The 23,009-nt window shown below is 40.4% G+C and overlaps 1 protein-coding gene across 1 annotated transcript in view; it reads left to right on the top strand.

The window, feature by feature from the left end:
- The window catches only part of CPLANE1 (ciliogenesis and planar polarity effector complex subunit 1), a 188,014-nt gene that overhangs the window by 30,445 nt on the left and 134,560 nt on the right, over positions 1-23,009 (top strand). Inside the window, exons 7-14 of the mRNA XM_065406312.1 lie at positions 8,503-8,606; positions 8,719-8,901; positions 11,233-11,482; positions 14,547-14,705; positions 15,467-16,230; positions 16,848-17,059; positions 18,241-18,321; positions 22,656-22,820. Coding sequence (XP_065262384.1) covers positions 8,503-8,606; positions 8,719-8,901; positions 11,233-11,482; positions 14,547-14,705; positions 15,467-16,230; positions 16,848-17,059; positions 18,241-18,321; positions 22,656-22,820 — 1,918 coding nt within the window. The remainder of the gene's footprint in view (positions 1-8,502; positions 8,607-8,718; positions 8,902-11,232; positions 11,483-14,546; positions 14,706-15,466; positions 16,231-16,847; positions 17,060-18,240; positions 18,322-22,655; positions 22,821-23,009) is intronic.

The following is a 23,009-nucleotide window of genomic DNA, read 5'->3' as shown; positions in this document are numbered from 1 at the left end:
CCTGCCTTCACTAGCAGGACCAAGTACCAATTTTTGCCCCAGATCCTTAAATGGCCCCCTCAAGGATTGAACTCACAACCCTGGGTTTAGCAGGCCAATGCTCAAACCACTGAGCTATCCCTCCCCCTTTCTCATGGTCATGTTGGAATATCTGTCGTCCCCAGAGTCTTGATCAAGATATTCTCAGTAGTAATAGCAGCTCACATCAGAAGTCATGGTCTCATTGTCTTCCACTATCTTGCTGACTTTCTCCTTGCCACCAGGAAGCCTGTGCATCAACTTTTATGATGCTGCACCTCCTCTCTTCACTGGGAGTCAGAGTAAACTCTGAAAAATCTGTTCTCATCCCCACATAATCTTGACTTCATTGGGGCCACCTTGAATTCTGTCACCAAAAGAGCGTATCTTCTCAAGGACAGATGCCTGCCTTCTATATTTCCAGTTCTGGTTCCACCTCTGCTTCCAGCGGGACAGGCATGGGTGTCCTGGCTCTGCCCACCAGGGGGCGGTCGTGGCTGTCCCTCCATCCGTGTGGTAGAGAGGCCATGCCCCTAAGATGTGCCAGGGTGCATGTGTGGACCAGTGGACACTGCTTTCAAATTTTTCAGCTCTGGACGCATGGTGTGTATGCATAACGCCCCACAGTGGAATACAGATAGGGACCATACAACTTGATGAGCCTCCAGTTACACTTCAGTAACTTCTCATTAGCTCCTCATGCCAATGGATAGAGGACACATCTCAGTTATAATTCTGCTTGACCTCTCTGCAGCTTTCCGTGCATTGGACCATAAGTAATGTTGACTAGCTCACGTGTGGCATAGCTGGAGTGCACCTTGCAACACTGCAATGTTCAAATCACTCTTCACAAACAGGATCCAGAGAGCAGTCACTTACAGTGGCCTCTTTTCTGCATGTTCATATTGCTGCACACAAACTACATTTAAAAAATGTCAGGCACTCAAAAATTAGGAAATGCCAGTGTTAAGGTTGCCCCGTAGCCTTAATTTTGTTTCCTTGTGTGTATGATCACAGTGTAATTACATGATCACATACTATTTTTTTCTACACAATCCCTGCCACATTCAGTGCACAGGATGGACAGAGCTCACTGAATGAACAGCTGTTCAGTATTTTGTTTTATCCTCTTTGATCAATGGGTTGCACTGAATGAGGCAGGGATCATGTAGAAATAAATAGTATGCAATTAAAGAATGTCATAATTAATATGCACAAAGGGACTTAATTAAGTTTGTACAGGCAATCTTAATTTTGGCATTTCCTAACTTTTGTGTGCTTGACTTTGTTAATATTAACATTCTTCTAATGTATTTTTTGTGTGTGTGTGTGTGTGTGTGTGTGTGTGTGTGTGTGTGTGTGTGTGTAAGGTCCTACATATTTGGAAAAAACAAACAAACCTGAAAACATAGAATATGTGGAAACATATTGACACCTGTATGGGTCATCAGCAGGGTTGGACCCTTTTAGATCCAAATCATAGTCTCTGACACTTTTTAACAGAATAATTGATACCAGTAGTATGTTGTCATTCTGTATGTGGAGCAGCCACTAGAGAGGAAGGAAACACACACTCTGCCAGTGACAGGTTTCAGAGTGGTAGCCATGTTAGTCTGTATCAGCAAAAAGAACGAGGAGTACTTATGGCACCTTAGAGACTAACAAATTTATTTGAGCATAAGCTTTCGTGGGCTAAAGCCCACTTCATCAGATGCCAGTGAGTTTCACAGATATTTGTAGACAGCAGAGGAATGGTGAGACTCGGGAATCTTGAGTATATGTTTCTATGGATACTCCACCATAGGATGCATGCATGCCCGTGCACACTCAACTGGAGAATGCAGGTGTCCACAGGCCTGCACCTGTACAGAGCAGCCTCTTGTTCCTCCAGGTGAGGGCATAGAGGGAGGTGTAGGCCTGTTGCAATTCAGTTTCTTGACAGCCTACGGCTTGAGACAGAGTGATTGCATGTTCATTGATTTTTACAGCTTTCTCCCTTTCTTAATATACTATTTATTCTTAAGGTTTTCTTTATTTCCTTGGTTATTTTATTTCTTTAGTTTTATACAATTGTGTTTTAGAAGGGGGGTTACTCCACTGGTGAACCTTCTTTGGTTCACCAGTACTCCAGGTTATGCTTAAGACTCTGGGGTTTAAGCCCTGCCAGACCTGCTACAGGTCTTTTCCCCCATGGTGATGGGCATTTGCATTGTCTCCGTGGCCACAGAGACACCCACATCCAGTCTAAGTGCAAGGTCTGTATGGGATCTAAAAGCAAGGCTTGGAAGACAGAGGCTACACTGAAGCTCCATCTAATGGAGCGTTCATTAGCTCCAGCAGTACATCAGCCTCAACCCAGCCCACCCTGGTGGCAGCAGCACCTTCTAAGTAGAAGAAGAAGCCTCCTTTCTCCTTCCAGAAAGCCAAAGAAGAGGAATAGGTCACCCCATAAATTCCACACTAAGGAGATCTCACGTCATTCTAGGGGTACTGCTGAGGCTCCGTCTGAATCCAGTAGCAAGCCACCAATATCACAGCATGCAGACAAGTCTTCTGGCGGACAACACAGGGAGCAGCCTACCTCGTTACGAATTGACACATCCAGGCACTGAGAGATGCACAGCCCTCCCATGCCTCGGTACCATCATCTCCCTTGCATCAGGGCTCTGAGGTCAGAGAAATTCCTCCACAAGCCTTGTGGGTACCATGCTTACCATCCCTGCACCTTCAAACCTTGGTACTGACTCAGTCTTCTCAATGCCATAGTCCTCCAGCATCTTCCAGATTTCTTTCCCTGGAAGACCTGTTTATACTAGAGATACCAGAGTCTCCGCTGCTACGATCCTCTACCAGTGCCCCTTCCCTGGAAATGCCCAGGTGGATTGAACCTTGGTCGAACCGCCAGTCTGTGGTACCGGCGATTATGTTTTGAGGCTCCCCACTTCAGCCCAGGGGATGTTTCTTCTTCAGACTGAGTTCTCACTACAGGCTCTTTCCTCCACTTTACCACCACACTCTGCTGAACAAGTATTTGGAAGAAGCTCTTTCAGACCACACCAGATGACCTAGATGCTAATTATGACTCTCCATGGGGACCCTTTCCTTATCTGTCCCCTTATTGGACTTACTGAACAATTTTATAGGGTTCCAACCAGAAAGGCTCTGGTAGCACATCCTTCACAGGCACCGACTGACCAACCTTCAGTACCACAGGCTCACCAGTTGGCACCGCATTATTGCTGTCTGGTACCTTATGCCCCATCGGCGCCAGGAGACACGCAATAGCAGTAGGACCCCAAGATGGAGGGAATCTGACCCACATCAGCTAAGTTCTCTTCATCCCCAGATGAGGCTGTAATACCTCCACCACCCTTTTCACTCGGATGACTTTCGGGCCTATCAATACCGCATGAAACGTCTGGCAGAATCCCTCCAGATCCCATTAGAAGAGGTCCAGGAGTCTCAACACTCCTTGCTGGACATTTTAAATATTACCTCTCGGGGAAAGATTGCCATCCCAATAAATAAGGCTCTGTTATTGCCTGGTCACAGTCTGGCAAACACTTGCCACTATCGAGCCCACCTGTAAGCAGTACAGTACTATATTCCGGACATAGGAATGGAATTTTCCCACCCCTCTTCCAATTCCCTAGTGGTGGATGCATCCCATGCCAAACCTTATGATAAAGGAGTCCAAATGTTTTTAGACCTCCTGGGAAGGAAGAGCTACTCCTTGATGGCCCTCAAGTTCCATGTGGCAAACTACCAAGCCCTGTTAGTGAAGTATGACTCTAACCATATTCTAAGTTCACTCATTTTGTTGAACATCTGCCACAGGACCAGAGGGAACAATTTCATGCTCTCATTTTGGAGGGGAAATTGCTAGCTAAAGTCTCCCTCCAAGGTACCCTAGATTCTACGGACATGGCTTCTAGATCCCTAGCCACAGCCTTCACAGACCTTTGGACTTTCAGAGGAGATCTAGACCCCAGAAAAGGGGACCCCACTCCCTTCTACAGCAACTTTATCTACACCTCCCTCTAAGAAACTCTTTTTATGTCCTGGACAAGGGCCTCAATCTACTTAGCTTCCCAGATCCTGTGCTGAACAATTCCATCCAACCCGCTTTTGGAGATCAGACATCCCACTTCCTCACTGCCTTGGAACAGATTACCTTAGACAGATGGATTTGGGAGGTGATCAATGTGGGGTATTCCATCTTCTTTCACTGACAAAGATCTCTTGAAACAAGAGGTCCAGTCTCTCGTACTCTTGGGGGCAATCAAGCCATTTCCCCCAGAGTTCGTCAGAAGGGAATTCTATTCCAACTATTTCCACCTTCCCAAAAGGGGTGGAGGTTGGAGACTGATCCTCAACCTAAGAAACCTGAACACCTGTATCCTTTTCCAGCACTACAGGATGGTGACACTAGCCACTGTAATTCCATCTCTAGATCTGGGAGATTGCTTCGTCACCCTCGACCTCAAGGATGCCTAATTTCATATAACTATCCACCCTTCCAGAAACACAGCCTGCAAACAACTGCAAGGACCTGACTACACCTTGTGGGCCACATGACAGATTCAACGTTCATCACACTTCAGGCAAGGCTGCACCTTAGGTGCTTTCAAACATGGCTAAAGTCTATATACGCTCCAAACAGATACAGTTTTTCCACAGTACCTCAGTAAGTTCTGAACTCTCTCAGGTGGTGGCATTGGAAGGTATGTGTGGGAACCCCATTCTCACATCCCCCACTCTGAGATCCTTATAACAGATGTTTCTCTTCTGGGATGGGGAACTCACCTCGAAGGGCCACAGCCCAGAGCAAGTGGTCTGCACAAGAGGTCACAGTCCACATCACATCCATATTCTGGAGCTGAGAGCAGTTCATTATACTTGCCAACGTTTCCTTCACCCATACAGGGTCACTCCATCAGGTTAATGCTGGACAACAGCGCAGCAATATATTCTGTCAACCAACAGGGCAGAGCAAGATCCCCGTCCTTATGCGCATAGTTGCTAAGGCTATGGGACTGGTGCATCTCCCATCAGATAGACTGCTGAGATTTCTATCTCCCAGGCCTCCAGAATACAGTTGCAGACTCCCTAAGCACATGCTTTCTTTAGGACTATAAACAGTAGCTCAACAATTCTGTCTTCCATAGCATTTGTCAAATCTATGGTCTCATAAAAGCAGACCTCTGCCAGTCCAAACATGACACCTTTTCTGTTCCTATGGAAGATATGGCCGCAACTCGTGAGATGTCCTGATAATACCATGGCTCCATACTCTGTTTGCTTATCTGTCTCTACCTCAAGACCTTACTCAAACTTCATCAGGAAAGAGTGAAGGTTATTCTCATAGCACCGTCCTGGCCAAGACAAGTGTATACTTGAATCTCCTCTATTTGTCTGTGTCAACACCTCTCTGACTTCCTCTCAGGAATCATCTCCTATTACAGAACTCTGGGACCCTGATCCATCCCAACCCTTCCTCCTTGAACCTGAGACCATGGTTCTGAAATGGTTCTCATGCATGGCACTAACCTGTTTGGGTAAGGTCCAATCAGTTCTCTTATTTAGCAGGAAACTTAGTACTTGCAAAACTTACCTTCAAAAGTGGAAATGCTTCCACTCCTACTGTTCTATTCACTCTTCCCAAGCCTTAGAGGTTCTGGTCTCCAAAATCTTGGATTATCAGTTGGATTCAAAGATGCAAGGCCTTTCAGTTGAACTCAGAGTACATTTGACCACTATCACAACCTTCCATTCATCCATCAATGATTTCTCAGTCTTTGTCTACCCAACAACAGTTAGATTCCTCAAGGACTTGCACATCTTGTTTTCACCCGTATGGAAGCCGGACCCTAGTGGGACCTAAATTCAGTTCTCAATGCCCTGAGGAAACCTCCCTTTGAACCAATGGCCACCTGTTCTCTCTTCCACTTCTCACCTAAGACTTTGTTCCTCATAGCCATCACTTCAGCTAGACAAAGGGAGAGCTCGGTGCTTTTATGGCTGACCTGCCATATACTACCATCTATAAATAAAGGTTATACTGCATCCTCATCCTCACTTTCTCCAAAAGGTCTCTTTGGAACACCACATTAATCAAGAGATTCGCCTGACCGTGTTCTACCCAAAACCTCATGTCTCCAGAGAGACCAGCCTGCATACACTAGACATCAGAAGGGCCCTCACCTATATTGACAGGACAAGCCTGGAAAACCTGCTACCCTCTCGTTGAGGTACTGGTTGGGAGTCTCGTGGAGCATCCATAGAGTCATCCAGTACAGACCCGTTTACGCGCGGATGTCGGGAGTCAAGCCGTCACGAATGCGTGTTAACGGACCACGGGTTAAGAGGGCCATGCTGAAATATCTTAATATATCTATATATACATGTATAATTATCTAGAATTTCATAGGTATTCACAGCGTCCCAAATACTGCAGGCCTATCTGTTAATGGTGCTTCACAAGAATATAAATTCAAATGTGTAATTTAATAAAAACATTATTATTACTACACATGGGTGAAAGTAACTCTGGGCACTTACTGGTACGGGGCGGGGGCGGCTCTGGCTCCCGGAAGGGGTGGGGCCTCAGGCAGAAGGGGCGGGGCTAGGGGGTCAGCATCCCCCAGCCATCCCTTCTAGGCCGCCTGGTCCGTGCCGCCCGGGGTTCCTGTGGCGATTTAAAGGGCCCGGGGCTCCGCACCCCGCTACCGCAGCAGCGGTGTCCAGAGCCCTGGGCCCTTTTAAATCGCCGGCCCTGGGGCAGCTGCTCCCTTTGCACCCCCCCGCCCGTTGGTGGCCAAGGGAGGGCAAAAGGGAAAGGGTCCTTAAAGTGCTGCAGGGTCCTTTGCTGTGGCAATGCTTTAACTTTGCTGCCCCCCCCCCCCCCCCGTTGGCGGTAAAGACGTACAACACATTTCAGCTCTGCACTTTCTGTCGATTTCTGAGTTAGTGAGCAAATCTGTAACGCTACATAGAAAGTTCCTGTACCACATGTTAACGAGTCTCGCGTGTTAAATAGGTAGCACTGGGGGGCATGGCGCTATTGCGCATTAAGTGGATTCGCGCGTAAACAGGTCTGTACTATACTTGAAGAAGGAGTTGAGATTACGTACCTTACAGTAACTTGAGTTCTTTGAGATGTTTTGTTTCTGTGGGTGCTTCTACCCTCCTTCCCGTTGGCTGTGGAGACTCTGCTCCATGTTTGAGAAGGAACTGAGTGGTGGAAGGCCGTGGCTCCCTACATGCCTTTGTTTGGAAGCATGAGTTGCTGTTTTGCACAGCCATGAGCCCGTGGACACCTTTTTGCATTCTCCATTTGAGAGCACACACATGCACACACATCCTACAGTGGAGCACCGAAAGGGACAAACCATTTCGAAGAACTGAATTATTCTGAGATAAGGAACCACTCCTTCCATTCCAAGTTCTTGAGGGGAGTGTGCTGTATTGGTCACAGACTCTTCTGTCCCTGTTCCCTTCCAAGCCTCATCCATTGTGCCTTTATCCCTTCCAGCCTGTTCCTGTTTCAGTCCTGTCTTTTTCCCTCCTCCTTGGCTCCTTGTTTAAGTCCAAGCCTCCCACCATCCATTCCTCTCTATTCAAGTCAGTCTTCCTTTTTCGTGCCGCATGGTAGCCAATAGGGAGAGACTGTCTCTCTGCTCTTAGTTTTGGTGTCTGGAACCAGAGAGAATGGCAGCACCTGGGAGCAGCAATTAGAGGGAAGTCCAACTCAGCCCCTATAGCCCTGGGACGGAACATGCTCAATTCAGGTGAAATCTTTGGAGAACTTAGCTGTCAAACTCTAACAAATCAATGCTGAGAATATGAGTTTTTTAAAGGCTTCTAATTTGGCCGAATTTAAGTACTTTTTCATGAGAATAGCAAAAGGCACATCGTGACACACAGGCAAGCTGCTGCCAAATTTCAAAACCTTGCTACAAAGGTTGGTGGTGCTAAAGCTTTTGAATGTGAGAATTTTTTTATTGTCGGCAAAAGATTCTCAAATATTTTTCCTGGATGTGGCTATATTGTTTTATCTGAAACTTTCCAGAAAAATTCAGTCTGAGGCAGACACCAGATGATTTCAACCCAAATGATTAGTTTGCCAGACTTACAAGCAACCGAAAACAAGGTCTTGTAATGGAAAATTTAGGCAGCCTAAGTATAGGCTGCACTACCAGCTCTGCCTATGATTAACTTCTCTGTTTAATGAATATTGATGATGATATATGCCTATATAAAGACATAATTTAAATCAATTTATGATTTGTAAAGTTTCAAAGGTAAAAATGTACTTTGAGTATCAATAAGCATGACTTATTATTTCTGCATGTAGTAATGCAGACAAGATTTCTGCATGTAGTAATGTTTTCAGTACAACAAATCTAAGGCGTAACTTGGTATTAAAAGGCTTTATTATGGTCAATTAATTTTTTTTTTTGTGCTTTATTTTTTTCTTCATAGGCAACTCAGATTTTGTTTATAAATACATTGAATTTTGTTACTGTTTCTGGTAGCCTTAAAGGTTGTAGTAGCAAGAATCATGTGGTTCCATCCAAGTTTGTCAGGTCAGTATCTGAAGAGTAGAATTTAAGTTATTCTAAGAAGTAAAATCATTGATACCTTGATTTGATAGGAAAATAGACTTGTAAAGCTATTATTTTTTTCTGTCTTTGTTAGGTCATACTGGGTAGGTGACATGAGCTGGACTCCTGATAGTCTTTTTCTGGCTTGCATGTTAAAACGTGGCTCCTTGATATTATTGACTTGTGTGGGTGAATTGCTGACCTTGGTTACTTCTGGTTGCTCTATAGAATTTGGACCAGCAGAGTTTATTCCCTTTCATCCACTAATAACATACAGGTGAGACAACCTGAAAGTTTAGATTTGTTTTTTCTTTATCATTTGATCATATCTTCCTTTCTTACATGTTTTCTACTATTTAAAATAAATTTCATCTTTCAAATTAAGTCTTTTGGTTTCTCTGTCTTTTTTTTCTCAATATCTGTTTCTCATTCATAGTTCTCTTCTATTTCTTATAATGGCTTTGTCCTGCTGAAAAATTGGCATTGTGGCACTGTAAGTATAAATTATTTGTGACTTTTAGGACTGGTTAAATTTTTAGATATTTCAGAGATTAACATTACCTAAAACCTGCATGTTGTTTTATGGTGATGGAAGAAATTCACTTTTTGTAAATGTTAAAAACTTGGATTAATTTTTAATGCAAGGATAACTTTGGCGGCTCAAGAATTTAATTTACTGTAACTTTCAAATTGTGAGAGTTCCAAGATTGAATATGAAATTACAGCAATTGTATGTGAAAGTAGGGTATCTAAACAAAGCAGCTAGTTATATTTAAACAGCCTTTTGCAAGCCCAGAACCTTATTTTTCACATGCAGTTTCTCACTCATATAAGAAGTGCACTTGTGCATGCATTTGTGTTCAGTAGTGTGTATCGCTATTGAAAATTGCTTCTTGAAAATGAACAAAAGGCACTTCTAATATGTTATAACAAGAAATCACACGTGCAATATAAAATGTTATTTAACTTTAATTACAAGTTACAGGTAGTTACAAAATTATCAATGCATATAAGAATCTTTAAAATACTTTTTCTGTGAATCTGATTAATTTAATGAAAGATCCTGACTGTTAGCACTGATGGATCATAGCCAGGTATTGTTGCACACTACTGTACTAGTGCATTTAAATCCTTTTCTACTTTAATCTATATGTAGTGTTTCTAAAATGCCTGCCATCATCATATCTAAGGCGGCTCAACTGTGTTATTCCAGGTTTTGTCGTAGTTTGAGCAGTGTGTCTGTTGTGGCAGGATGTGAAGCATTTTTAGTGATTTGTTTGAAACCAAGAAACTCATTTTCTCTTGTGACCTTAACTTTGAACCCACATCTCCACAGATGAAAAGATAGCACATTAATCCACCACATTACCGAGCTCCCTAATGCTAAGTCCATTAGTATCTTGCTACTGGCTTTAAAAACATCTTGTAACTTTCTACATATAGATGTAGAAAAAACATTGCTGGCCAGTAACTTAAAAGAATTTGAAGTTACGTACTTGCAAATGATATTGCAGTGCACACTTTCGTTGGCTGATTTAAAAATCAGAATTTTGTCTTTTATATAGGGGAGGCAGAGTGGCCTACTGAGTAGAGTACACCTGGGTTCTATTCCAGACTCTGCTACTAGACTACTGGATGACCTTGCGCAGGTCACTTCATCTCTCTGCCTCAGTTTTCCCATCTGTAGGATGGGAATAGTGATACTGATCTCCTTTGTTGAAGTACTTTAAGATCAGCTGATGAAGACCTATATAGGAGCTAGGTGATATTATAATATGTGAAAGACTATTTTTAATTGTAATACAACTGTTTATTCACACATTCAGCTATTTAAATTTTAGAGGACTTCCTAACATTTTAACTGTCAAGAATTGGGAATAACCAAATGTTTCACTTATAATTTGGAAATGCTATGGATCCAATCTTACAATGCATGTGCAAGTACAGGGACCATGGACTTCAATGGGAATCTTTTCTACAGGACTAGGTCCTGTGTGCTGTATTTAAAAAATATTGTTGTAGAATGGCTGAGGAGTTTATTTTTAAAATAGATACAAAATACTAATGTTCTTCATTACTTAACATACATGATTTTTATTAGTAGTCATTTAACCCCCCCCCCCCCTGCAAAGATTTATCATGGACTTAACTTCTGATTAGTCTCAGTGGGTCTACTGATAATGCATAAAGTTAAGCATTTGCATAAATCTTTGCAGAATTGGAACCATATAGAGGACCATAAATTGATATGTTACTATATGATAGGTCTACATAACAAAATTCAAGATGTCAATATTTTGCTGTAATAGTAGCTAATTAAGGTTAAAAAAGGCCAGTTCGTATTTTCACATTTTTCTGTTAAGCTTAACTAAGCTTAAGTTATATTATTATAACTTCCAACTTGGTGTTAAATTGCTTACATTATTATTTTGTCATCTTGCATTTGTGCACTTTTTGTTTAAACTTTACCCTTCGTGAAAAATTGTATAAATTACAAAAAAATATATTTTGTAAACAAAATATGTATGTTTGATATTTTCATTTAATAATTTTGCATATGATATTTGCTTGTTTATTTTTTCTGATATATTTTTATTTTATTTGCTAGACTGCAACAGTCTGTGTCTCAAGATTCTAGTCATTCTCTTGGTTCATCCGCCTCTGAAAGTGATCTAATGAGACAGAGATTTTCTGTAACGTCACACTCAAGCTTACCCTACCTTATTGTCTCTGATGGGTATATGGTTACAGTACTTAGGTTTTCTGATAATCTTTTACCATCTGGAGTTATGAGGTCACTTCTACTTGATTCAGCCCAGAGGCTTGAAAAGATACATCAGAGTCTGATGACACCTAAGGTACTGTTGGGTTGGGTGGTTGTTGTTTTCTTTGTTTTTTTACATTAGAGATTTTTTTAAATGATGAATTTTTAGCCAAAAGGAGAAAATAGTAAACACTATAATCTCTTTCAAACAGAGTATTACAAAATGCTTTCAAAGGCAACAGTGGAGTCATGTGTCTGTTTAGTCTTTGAAAGGACAATCATGATATATTCCTTTCAGTGCTCTGTGGAGGAAGGTTTTGAGACAGACTTAGAATGGCAGTGACTTGAAAAACAGGCTCTGAATTTAAGTGAAACTGAATTTTCTTATGTGCCCATGGAGAACAAAAAATGGCAGTACAGTGACTTGTTATACCTCAACCCTGTTCTGGATAGGCCATCTCTAGTGAGTAAGAAGGTAATTTTGCTTCCTTATCATTTTCAGTCTTTGGTCTCTGTCAAGACAGTCAACAAAGTTTCTAGTTGTACTGTGAACATCATCACTCCATTGAACTCCATAGCAACTGGATTGAAACCATCAACTCATTTCACATAGATCAACAGCTATTGGAGGGTAATAGTTTTCAGTCACTAGCAACTGGGGCTAAGTTTGAACGAAAAACTTAGAACTGACAGACCTTTCAGCTCTATTTCCAGCCCCCCACAAAGACTCATTCGATGTTAAGCATAAGATGGGATTTCCATATATCCCAATGGAAACTGAAACCCGTTTGCGTCACCACCTTGCAGGTGCCAGCAAGTATACTTGAGTTTATGGAGATGATCTATTTACTGGGATAAATGGGAACAGTGGGAGAGGATGTGAGAATTTAGGGGTGCAATTTTGTTAAGAGCCTAAGAAGGGATGGAATTATAGGTATCAGTAAAACTATCTATGGGATCAACTGAGAGATCAAGAGGAGAAAGATTCTTTGAAAGAGGACTAAGGGCACCATGTATGTTAGTGAATGAAGAGGACAGTTGTTTCCAGTTTAGGAAGAACAAAATCAAATAGGATGAGAGAATGATTACTGACGGATTTGGGGGTGAGAAGAGTTTGAAATGAAATTAGGTTGAATATGTGGTGGTATAGGTTCATTGCAGTTTGATAAACTGAGAATATCTAGCAGGGAGATGAAGTTATAGGCAAGCTAGTTGGAAGTGCAGTCAGCCTGGATGTAAAATTTCCCAGTGCTAATGAGCAAGAACATATCAGTCAGGGTATAGATATGTCCAGATTTATTAACACACCGCACGCAAAACCATATAGAGGCATAGAAAGAAAAGTATTACATTACTGTGACCTTGTAATTGTCAAGATTTTGTGTGTGTGTATTTCAGTTTACATTTGTTGAATAGGAAAACACATATTAAAAGAAGTGAATCAGAAGTAGAGCCCTTATTTGAGATCTTAAAAACTTAAAAAAAAAATATCAAAAAGACCCTACATCATAGATGCAGGGTAAGGCCTGGAATCTGAAGATCAACTTTTACCACTTATTCTCCATTTTCCCACTTATGCGAGCTGTTCCAGGGATCTGGATAAAACAAATGTTTTAGTTGTAGGGATAGATTCCTTCTATCCCTACAACTAAAACATTTGTTCAGGCTATCTGATGATCTTCCATCTTGATTATTGTAACATCTTCCTCCCCTCAGACTTCCTGATACCTCCAGTATTTAGAAAATACAATTACCAAATTGGTTTCTTTACTTGTTATTCTAACCATGTTGTCCATCTCTTTGAATTCCTCCACTGGCAGCTCCTCCTATATTACATGAAATTCAAGCTTTTTTCCCCCATGCCATTCAGGTGCCTACATAACCGTGACCTTCCCAGCATACTAGTCCTTGTCTCTTTTTTCATTGCCCCCTGTCTCATCCGCACTGCTAGGGATGGCAGCCTTGACGCACTACTTCTCTCACAGGTGTTTGTCTACGTGGAGAATGTGGGAGACTTCTGTATTATTTCTAGGAGAATTACATGTGTCTCAGTTTATCTATTTGATATTATTCTGTATGACTGCATGGATTTAATCAAAACAGGAAATGAAACAATGACAGAGATGAGATCCCTCCAGAGGGAATATCAAGGGTCTTCAACAGAACTGTGGGGGAGCTATTAAATGGGAAATCCTCATCTGCCTGGCCCAAGGCAGACAAGCGGGTTTATTTTCCCAGGCTTGAGTCTAGGATCAAAGAGACTCTAATCCATTAAAGACCCCTGCCTAGAGAGGAAGCGGTGGAGGTTAGTCTCTGACAGAGAGAGACTGAGAGAATGCTGCACTGGCTGACTGTCTGTCTCAGCCCAAGAGTAGGAACGTCTAGGCGGAGTGGATCTCACCCACAACTTACAAGGAAAGAATGAAGTTTGGTTAATAGTCATATGTTTAAGCCTTCTTGGTTATTGTAATCCATTTCTCTGAATACTGTGTTCCTGTTGGCTAATAAATAATACTTCATTTTGAAGAGCTTGAGCTGAGTCATTGCATATATTTTCTTGTTAGAGCTCCTGAGAGAAGACTTGTACAAGAAGCCAAGCAAAATAGGCCCTGCTGAAGCCTAGGTATGCAGTCCGAGTGACAGAATTGCAGGAGTCTCCTTTGAGTGAAGTGGAGCCCCAGTTCTATCACTAGGAATGATGCACTCACAAGGGATTGTGGAGGGGTACAAGGCATAGCCCGCACAATGATCTGTGATGGTCCACTTCTCCCACAATCATTTCTGCACCTTCTTCCCCACTGCCTTGTATGCATAGACTATCCATACTAAGTCTGTCAGTCTGTTACTTCCATGCATTCAAATCCCTCCTAAAGACCCACTTTTGCCATGATATGTAGGGGACAAAACCAATTGGCTGGTGGTGTTACAACATTGCATTGTGAAGACATTGCCAGATACAGTCTCCAATCTATTTAGGATATGCCCCTTTCCCCTAGTCCTTTGTGTATTTGCCTGTTTGGTTCTCGGATTGTAAATTCGTTAGGTCAGGAATAATTTCTTTTATGTTTGGAAAGTATCTAGCATGTTGTGGGTGTTACCAGAGACAGACAAATACGTAATAATATGAAAGTAGTTTCTCTTACTTTTGTCTTTTACAGTCTAAAGGGAAAAGGCTGCAGTTGCGATCCTTGTCTTCTTTAAAAGCTAGCCTATTGAAACAACATCGAAACCAAAATTCTACCCTTTCTACCATTCCAAAATTTCTTCTTCTGCAAGAAGAAACAGCAGAACTGAGTGAGAAAGCAGCAGATTTACAGGTATTTAACAGCACTTTTCTATTTACTGTATAATTAATGCATCTGATCTAGTTTAGGCAATTCTGAATATGGAAAAAAAAATCTAATTATCCTGAGCTCTATTTTAAGTCATATTCTGAATATTATACTCTTACTAAATTTGCTTAAATGATTTTACATTAAACAAATTCTTAGGAAGAATTTTAATTTTATTTTGGCTTATAGGTTCTAGAAAATGCACTGATTTTCTTATCAGTCATTTTAGCAGGATGTTAATGGTTTTCAAACATCATCTTAAAATAAATGATTTTTTCAGAAATTAATTTACTTTTCCAAAAATGCATGCTAATAAAATACATGTTGTTAAGTCACTTTCTGTTGCTGTTCAAAATCCTGAGTTTTAAGCTTTGACCTGTATTGCTATTTGTATACCTCATAAATCTTAACATCTCTTTAGGAAGAATGGCTGTATGTCAAACTCGCCATGCAGCCTTTCAAATCTGCTGTGTACTTTGCTTTTGAAGATCTCTTCTGTAGAAGCAAATTCCCCTTTACCCGCATTCTGAGCCTTACTATTTGGGGCAGCAAATGGGGTGGGGAGTAGAGTCCACAGACACAGATACACACTCTATGCTAATTGCTTTTTGAATGTTAGATGATTTAGAATGGATAGAGGTTTCATATATAAGGCCTGTTAATCTTTACTGTGCCTCTTTCACTAGACTTGCTTTCAGGAAAATAGATACAAATCAGATTACATATGTTTTTTCCCTTTGATTTAGGATTATGAAGACAAATCTGATGATGACAAGCAGTTTCAAAATAACTCTTCTACTTTCTGCAGCCAGGGACCAAATTCATTTTTCAGTAGAGCTGATCAAGGCCGGTTGGAATTTGCATCAATGTTTGACACTGTTCATGCAAAAGATGATACTGATGCAAAAGATGATCTATCTATGGAACTAAATTCAATTCAGAAAAACCTTCTTGCGGCCTGGGGGATAGGGATTTCAAAAAATGTGCAAGAAAAAGATATGCTGTTGAATTACACAATAGGTTGCATTACCCACCTTTTCAACATTCTCCAGTTCATTAAAAGCCCTTTACTAATCCATGATGCATTTTTAAACAAGTCTGAAAAATATAAGCTATGGATGCATGCTATCTTAAAACATTTTCAGCAGTGTTTAACTGTCCTGTACTGGGATGTGAGAGACAGACAGACAGTTGGGCATTTGGTAAAGCTGACATCACAGACTGTAAAACTGATGCTTATTCAGCACCAAGATCAGTTGTTCTCAGAATACCTTTTGGGGTGCTTCTGTTTGCTGAAGATGGTTGCACATAGTCTAAATGGGAAGTTCACACCTTGTTATGAAATAATGTCTGCATCCTCTGATGTTAACAGTGCTGTAGAGCTTGACTCCCTGATTGTGCCTATTTTTCAAGTTCTTGATGGGAGCAGTGCTCAGAAATTTCGCTCACTGAATTCTCTGGTTAAGATACCTCCTCAGGCAGTAAAACTTGGTGAAAAGCCAGAAAACAGGTATGATTGTTAATGTGCATTAAAAACGTTTTAAAAACGGGATTTAATTACTTTCTCATTGTTTTATTAGAAAAGAATTACAGCAGCATTTTATATCCTCTCCACTTTGTACTCTGAAAAAATTGTGGTAATTTATTGAAGCAGGCGTAGTAATTCCATGCTATCAGAGTGAAATACAGTGTCATATATTTGTTTATTTGACAAAGGTACTGTTATGTTTGTACTAAGTTCAATAAAACAAATAACAGTGTGGGAGCAACACCTGGGTACATGAGTTAGGGTGATTCTTCTAAACACTAAAAGCTGTAAATTATTAATAAACATTCTGTACAATAATAAGTTTAGTAGAACAAAAGGAAAACAATAGCATAAAATATGGTTCTTAAGACTATCCAAGAAAATAGATGAAAATATTAATGAAAAAAATTATAAATATCATTGGTGAAATATAGAGCTGAAAATCAAATTATGGTGGAAATATTGAAGAAAATATTACTTTAGCTGTAATATAATATACAAAGTAACAAGTAAGTTTGAGGAACAAGACAGAATTATCCCTCTGTTTCAACTAACCTGTATTTTTTGTCCGTGATAGTATACTACTTTTTGATCTGCAGGTTGATGATATTGTGGCGGTTATTATATAAACAAGTGCTTCAGTATCAGACTCAACTAAACAGAAAAATATCTAAGGATGGCAAGTCATTAACTGAAATGAAGATTGCACATGAAGAATCCATTGTTGCACAACTTCTATGTCATATACAGGCAGTCCTGCAGTCTTCAGGAGAGACCTTGGAACAAACCCGGAAGCTCAATTCTGTGATTGGTTAGTACATTGGAAGGAACTGTAATCAGATGACAGTTGTATGGACTGAATATTAGATTAGGTACAACTTATTTGTAATTACTAACTGACTTGATCTGTAATTTATTTGCTGAGATAGTTATAGTAGGAATTCATCAAACTTCTGAGGACTCACAACTAAAGCATCTTAATATTTTATGGCTAACAGTATTTCTACGTATAGTTTAGTGGCTTAAACATTACAGGCTTCATCCAAAACCCGTTGAACTCAATGGAAAAACTCCATTGACTTCAGTTTGCTGAATCAAGTTTGAAATATATAGGCATCCTGGATCACAAATCTGAATCCTGACAAGGTTGAGACAGCTTTGTCTCTTCTGAGGTAGATAAATGGAGTTCTGGGCACTTCACTGTATATTCGTTTCTCAGCTGAGACCTTACAAACATCGATTTGTTTTCAAAGTTCCATGCTGGTTTCCCCCAGAGTAGGAGTTTGCTGATGATGGTGTCTTTGGCAAAAAGGTTCCATCCTCCCGTTGTTATGCTGGTTGTTCACTTGGCTTCCACCAATTACCCCACAACATTTCAATGATGTGTAAATAGGGCGCTATCGTTCTCATGCAGGCAAAATCCAGTTGATTTCATTGGGAGATTTGCCTTTTGGAATGAAAGGGACTATTATATAAATTTGAGCTATTATTATTTATTACTAAAACAAAAAAGAAACAGGAAATGCTTATCACCATGAATAAGATATTATGTTTTTGAACCATAAAGTTTTTGATTATACTTAGTATTTCTGAATTTACTGTTAGTCTGCTAAAAAGTGACAGTTTATGAAAGCTTTGTGGCAAGAGGTTGTAACCAATTTTAATTCCACTTTAATAGTGAATTAGCAGTCAAAAATGTTTACCCAGAAAAGTCTGTAGTTCAGAATTATTATTTTTGCCCCTGCCACCAAATAGTCATTTGGCTGGAATCAGAGTGGTTTTCCAGAGATTGAGAAATTTGCACATGTAGTAGCTGTTGTGGAATTGTGCTACCATTTATGACAGCTTCTCTGATATGATGTTTAAAAATCATGTATTTAATAACAGGCAAAGATTTGAACTGAAATAGAAACAGATATAGATTTATGTGTTTGTATGTGTGAAAAGATGTGAATACCTTGTAATTTTGTTGACGATGTATTTTTTTTAAAGGTGAGGAGCAGTTTCTTTTAGGCTCATACGAAGAATCTGTGGATCTGTGGAAGAGGGCTCTTCAAGAAACCAAAGCAAAAGGCAAGGGGAAAATGGTGCAATGTTCATCTTTTCAGTTTTCAGATGTTTGCACAATATTCTGGCAAGGCTGTTCATACTTCTCTGCTGTAGTTAACATGCTGTTAGCACATTTGTAAAAGACACCTATTTTTCAGAGCTGCTATCTTGAAATCAAAATTTGCTCAGGAATAAAAATTGAGTCCAGAAGACTTTTTAAATACATTTGAAAAACCAAAGGACAATTATTACAGAAGTTGTAAAGTTAAAGGAGGAATTTGTTTTGTTTTAAATAAAAAATTCTAGCTGAAAATCCATTTGGTGAGCAAGTAGACTATCTGGAATGGACTTCCTGGTTCATTGAGTCCAGTTCCCAGAATTGCAGACAACCCTCTTGGATAATACTATTCATAAACTTATCAAGCTCCAGCTTAAAACTAGTTAGGTTTCCCCCACTAATCCTATTGGAAGGCTGTTCCAAAACACATTCTTCGGATGGTTGGAAACCTCCTTCTAATTTCCAGCTTAAACTTATGTATGGCCCATTAATACCCATTTGTTCTTGTAGCAGCACTGTCCTCTAGATTAAATAGCTCTTCTCCTCCCCTGGTGTTCACTCCTGGTGTATTTATAGAGAGTTAGGAAGGAGGAAAGAAGTACTCCAGAATCTTTACATGGCTACCTTTTGAGGACAGCCACTCATGTCTTAGGAGAAGGAGTAGTTCTCAGGTATGCTGAGTGGACAGGGGTTATATGGGAGGTTTCATGATTTTTTTAAATTAATTTTCCTAAAAAAGCAATCAAAATGCAAAAAGGTAAACTACTTACAGCTTGTATTTGTCACCAAATACTGCACATTTCACAGGATATCCAATAAAATTATGCAGTTACACAACTTTACAACTTGTCAAAACTTCAAGACCAGATAATGCAAAGTCAGACAGTATTACAAAGATATAACATGTTAGAGTGGGGGTAAATATAAAAATAAAATAATAATAGTAAAAAGACATACACAAATAGGCAAAAATGGAAAGGAGAGGGCAGGGCTGGACGAGGGAGGGAAAAAGCAGAGAGGTCAGGTGGAATGGAAGTCTGACATGATTTGAGCTATGATAGAATCATAGAAAGTTAGGACTGGAAGGGACATCAATAGGTCAACTAGTCCAGTCCTCTGCACTGAGGCAGCACTAAGTATTATCTAAACCATCCCTGACAGGTATTTGTCTAACCTGTTCTTAAAAACCTCCAATGATGGAGATGCCTCAATTTCCCTAGCTAATTTGTTCCAGTGCTTAACTACCTTTACAGTTAGAAAATTTTCCTTGATGTTTAACCTAAATCTCCCTTTCTGCAATTTAAGCTCATTACTTCATGTCCTGTCCTTGCTGGATAAGGAGAACAATTTATCACTCCTCCAATTTATCAAGAGAGTAATGAGCCTCTTCTTGATAAAGACTATCATCATGTTCCCCTTCCGTCTTGTCTTCTCCAGGCTAAACAACCCCCCCCCCTTTTTTTTCCCCACCCTTTCTTTGTAGGTCATGTTTTCTAGACCTTTAATCATTTTTGTTGCTCTCCTCTGGGATTTCTCCAATTTGCCCACATATTTCTCAAAGTGTGGTGCCCAGAACTGGATACACTACTCTAACTAATGCCTTATCAGTGCTGAGTAGAGTGGAAGAATTACTTTTCATGTCTTGTTTACAACACTCTTAATATACCCCAGAATGATGTTCGCTTTTTTTTTTTTTTTTTTTTTTTTTGCAACAGTGTTACATTTTGTTTGTGATCCCCTATAACCCCCCAGATTCTTTTCTGCAGTACTCCTTCCTAGGCAGTCATTTCCAATTTTGTATTTGTATAATTGATTATTCCTTTCTAAGGCTATGTCTACACTACAGCTTATGTCGAAATAACCCATGTTGCACAGGGGTGTGAATAAGTCACCACCCTAAGTGACATAAGTTACATTGACACAAGCACCGGTGTGGACAGCGCCATGTGAGCAGGAGAGCTTCTCCCACCGACATAGCTTCTGCCACTCGCTGGGGCTGGAGTAATTAAGCAGACAGGAGAACTCTCTCCTGTTGGCTTAGAGCGGCTATGCTAGAGAGTCTACAGCAGTGCAGCTGCACCAGTGCAGCAATTTGTGTTTGTCCTTAGGTTGAAATTCAATATCTCAGCATTCTTTATCCAAATATATCAATAAATGGTGCCCACGTTTCTTTGAATTCATATAATTGATCTTTGTGTCAATAAGTCATTCTTTCTTTCTCTGCTAAGTCAGTCTGAATTCCACTGCTCTATTTTGAGCGTAAGCTTACTCCTCTATTTTTGTAAAATCATGAGCTTGGTAGTCATTGCAGCTCTCAAGAACCAAAATCTTTGTAGTGGACTTAAACCCAGTACATAACCTAGGATATAATTTTCAGCTGAGGTTTGGTTGCTGAAGCCAAGCACTGTTTTCACTCACATATCCACTTTTTTCCAAAGCTCTGTATAGGACAGTCTCGCAGTATATGCATCAGGATTCCTTTTTTCTTTTTATTACAGTGCCAACAAATATCAAAGGAAAGGCCCCCATCTTGCACAACCTTTATGGCGTCCAATATGTTTTGAATAGAATCTTCTGCTGTATCAGGCATAGCCTGAGATCCACAGAAGCACTTTTAACATTCTATAATATGCTCTGCCATTGGGGTTCTTTGAAAGGCTGTTATAACTCCCCATGCTTTTGCAGAGAACTCCAGACCAATCAAATTCCTCTTCATTAGTAAGGCATACATAGAGGACATGGGCCTGGGGAGTTTATGAAGTATTTCGAAGGTTTCCAGTAGCTTTAATATGGAGATATACCTATCTCATAGAAGTGGAAGGGACCCTGAAAGGTCATAGAATCCAGCCCCCTGCCTTCACTAGCAGCACCAAGTACTGATTTTGCCCCAGATCTCTAAGTGGCCCCCTCAAGGATTGAACTCACAACCCTGGGTTTAGCAGGCCAATGCTCAAACCACTGAGCTATCGGCAGTCTTAGGGTGTACAGACCAAACTGATACATTGCAAATGTTTTGCGTGTAAGCACTGCCACTCACCGGAGTGTGGCAGGTCATATTGTTGTTTTAGTGTTAGAAAAGGGAAAAAGCCTTCATCACTGACCAATTGGGAAATACATATGATACCCGTGCTCAGCCAGTTCTTCCAAATTATAGGTGTTTTTTCCCCCCAGTTTGCAAGTCTGGGTTACCCTGATATGTGCTTTTGCGTGATGGCAAGGATGAAGTTGGTACCTCTTAGCTAGGATAACCCATACTCTTTGTGCTGCCACCAATGTAGGCACCTTATTTTTGTCCATCAGACAAGAAAGAGGAACCAAGCAGGCCCACAGAGGGAGTTGGATACATTAATACTCATTCAGTTTCCACCCATGTTCGTATAAGGGCCTTATCATGCTGGAACCAATTTAACATCTGTGACATATTAAAAGCATAAAAGTAATTTTGTAGGTCTGGGAGCCCAAACCCTCCCTTGGCTACAGGGAGCTGGAATTTTTTAAGTGATAGTTATGGGCATTGACCAAAACTGTACAGAATGGCTCTAATAATGTTGTTCAATTCTCTGAAATAAGATGGAGGGATACATACAGGTAGGCTGCTTAGAATATAGAGGAGCTGACACAGAATATTCATTTTTATTGCATTAGCCCTTCCACACAGGCTCAGGGAGAAAGGATGCCACCTGATTGTATCACTAGTTATTTCAGAGAGTACAGGATCTAAATGTATCTTCACTAAGAGAGAGATGTTTGAAACCTTGTTGGTATTTGAGCATACCTAGACAAATCAGGTCTTAGCCGTGTGGATCTTGAGGCACAATGTGTCTGCATTCTACTTGCTGCTTTCTGTGCACCCTCTCCTGGCATCATGTCTGACTTGAGCTGTGCTGCCTTTGTAACATCACAACTGCTCACTAACCCCCTTTTTGAAATGTGTATAAGCTGCAGAAGTGGAACTTGGAGGAGGAGAATTAACTCCCATGCAGATTTCTGACTGATAATGCACTGGCTTGCAATAGGATCTCATTTTCTAGAATGTCTGCCCTCCAGTTCCGCTCCCTCTGTAACTTACGGATCCTTAGGGGTATCCTGTTTACATAGAGGCAATTTCAGGTGCGGGGCATCTGCTATGTTTAGCCTTTCTGAATCTTTTTTTATGCTCATTTGTTTTTCTGCATCCTGGATTACGGGTGTGTGTGTGTGTGTGTGTGTGTGTGTGTGTGCGTGTGACCCTTTTAACCTATATTTATCTTCCTTTGCTTTTGAATATTCAATTCTGCATTTGTTTACTTTTGTAATGTAGGAGAAAAGAGGACACAGTTTCTTCAAACTAGGTATTATCTTGCTATATTATATTGCCACCTGTATCACTACAACTTAACTGAGGCTCAGGGGCTGAGCGATCATCTTGTGAGAGAGATACTAAGACGATCTCAGCTGTCTGTAAGGCAGATAGAAGATTTTTCTGGTATGTTTATCTTGTAAAAAAAATAAAAATCCAATCCGTTTACTAATGTATGTTGATATTCTTTAGATAACCTGGTGTCTAACTTTTATGCCCCTGTAAGAACTTGACTCCATGATTCCCTTCTAAAAATTCTAAGAGCTCCCTGCAGACTGAATACATCCTTTTCTTAAGGGATGGAAAATGGGTTTT

The sequence above is a fragment of the Emys orbicularis genome, chromosome 6 (genome assembly GCF_028017835.1).
Source record: "Emys orbicularis isolate rEmyOrb1 chromosome 6, rEmyOrb1.hap1, whole genome shotgun sequence".
In the NCBI taxonomy this organism is placed as follows: domain Eukaryota; kingdom Metazoa; phylum Chordata; order Testudines; family Emydidae; genus Emys; species Emys orbicularis.
The sequence above is the reverse complement of the archived record's forward strand: the minus strand, read 5'-3'. Positions and strand labels throughout refer to the sequence as shown.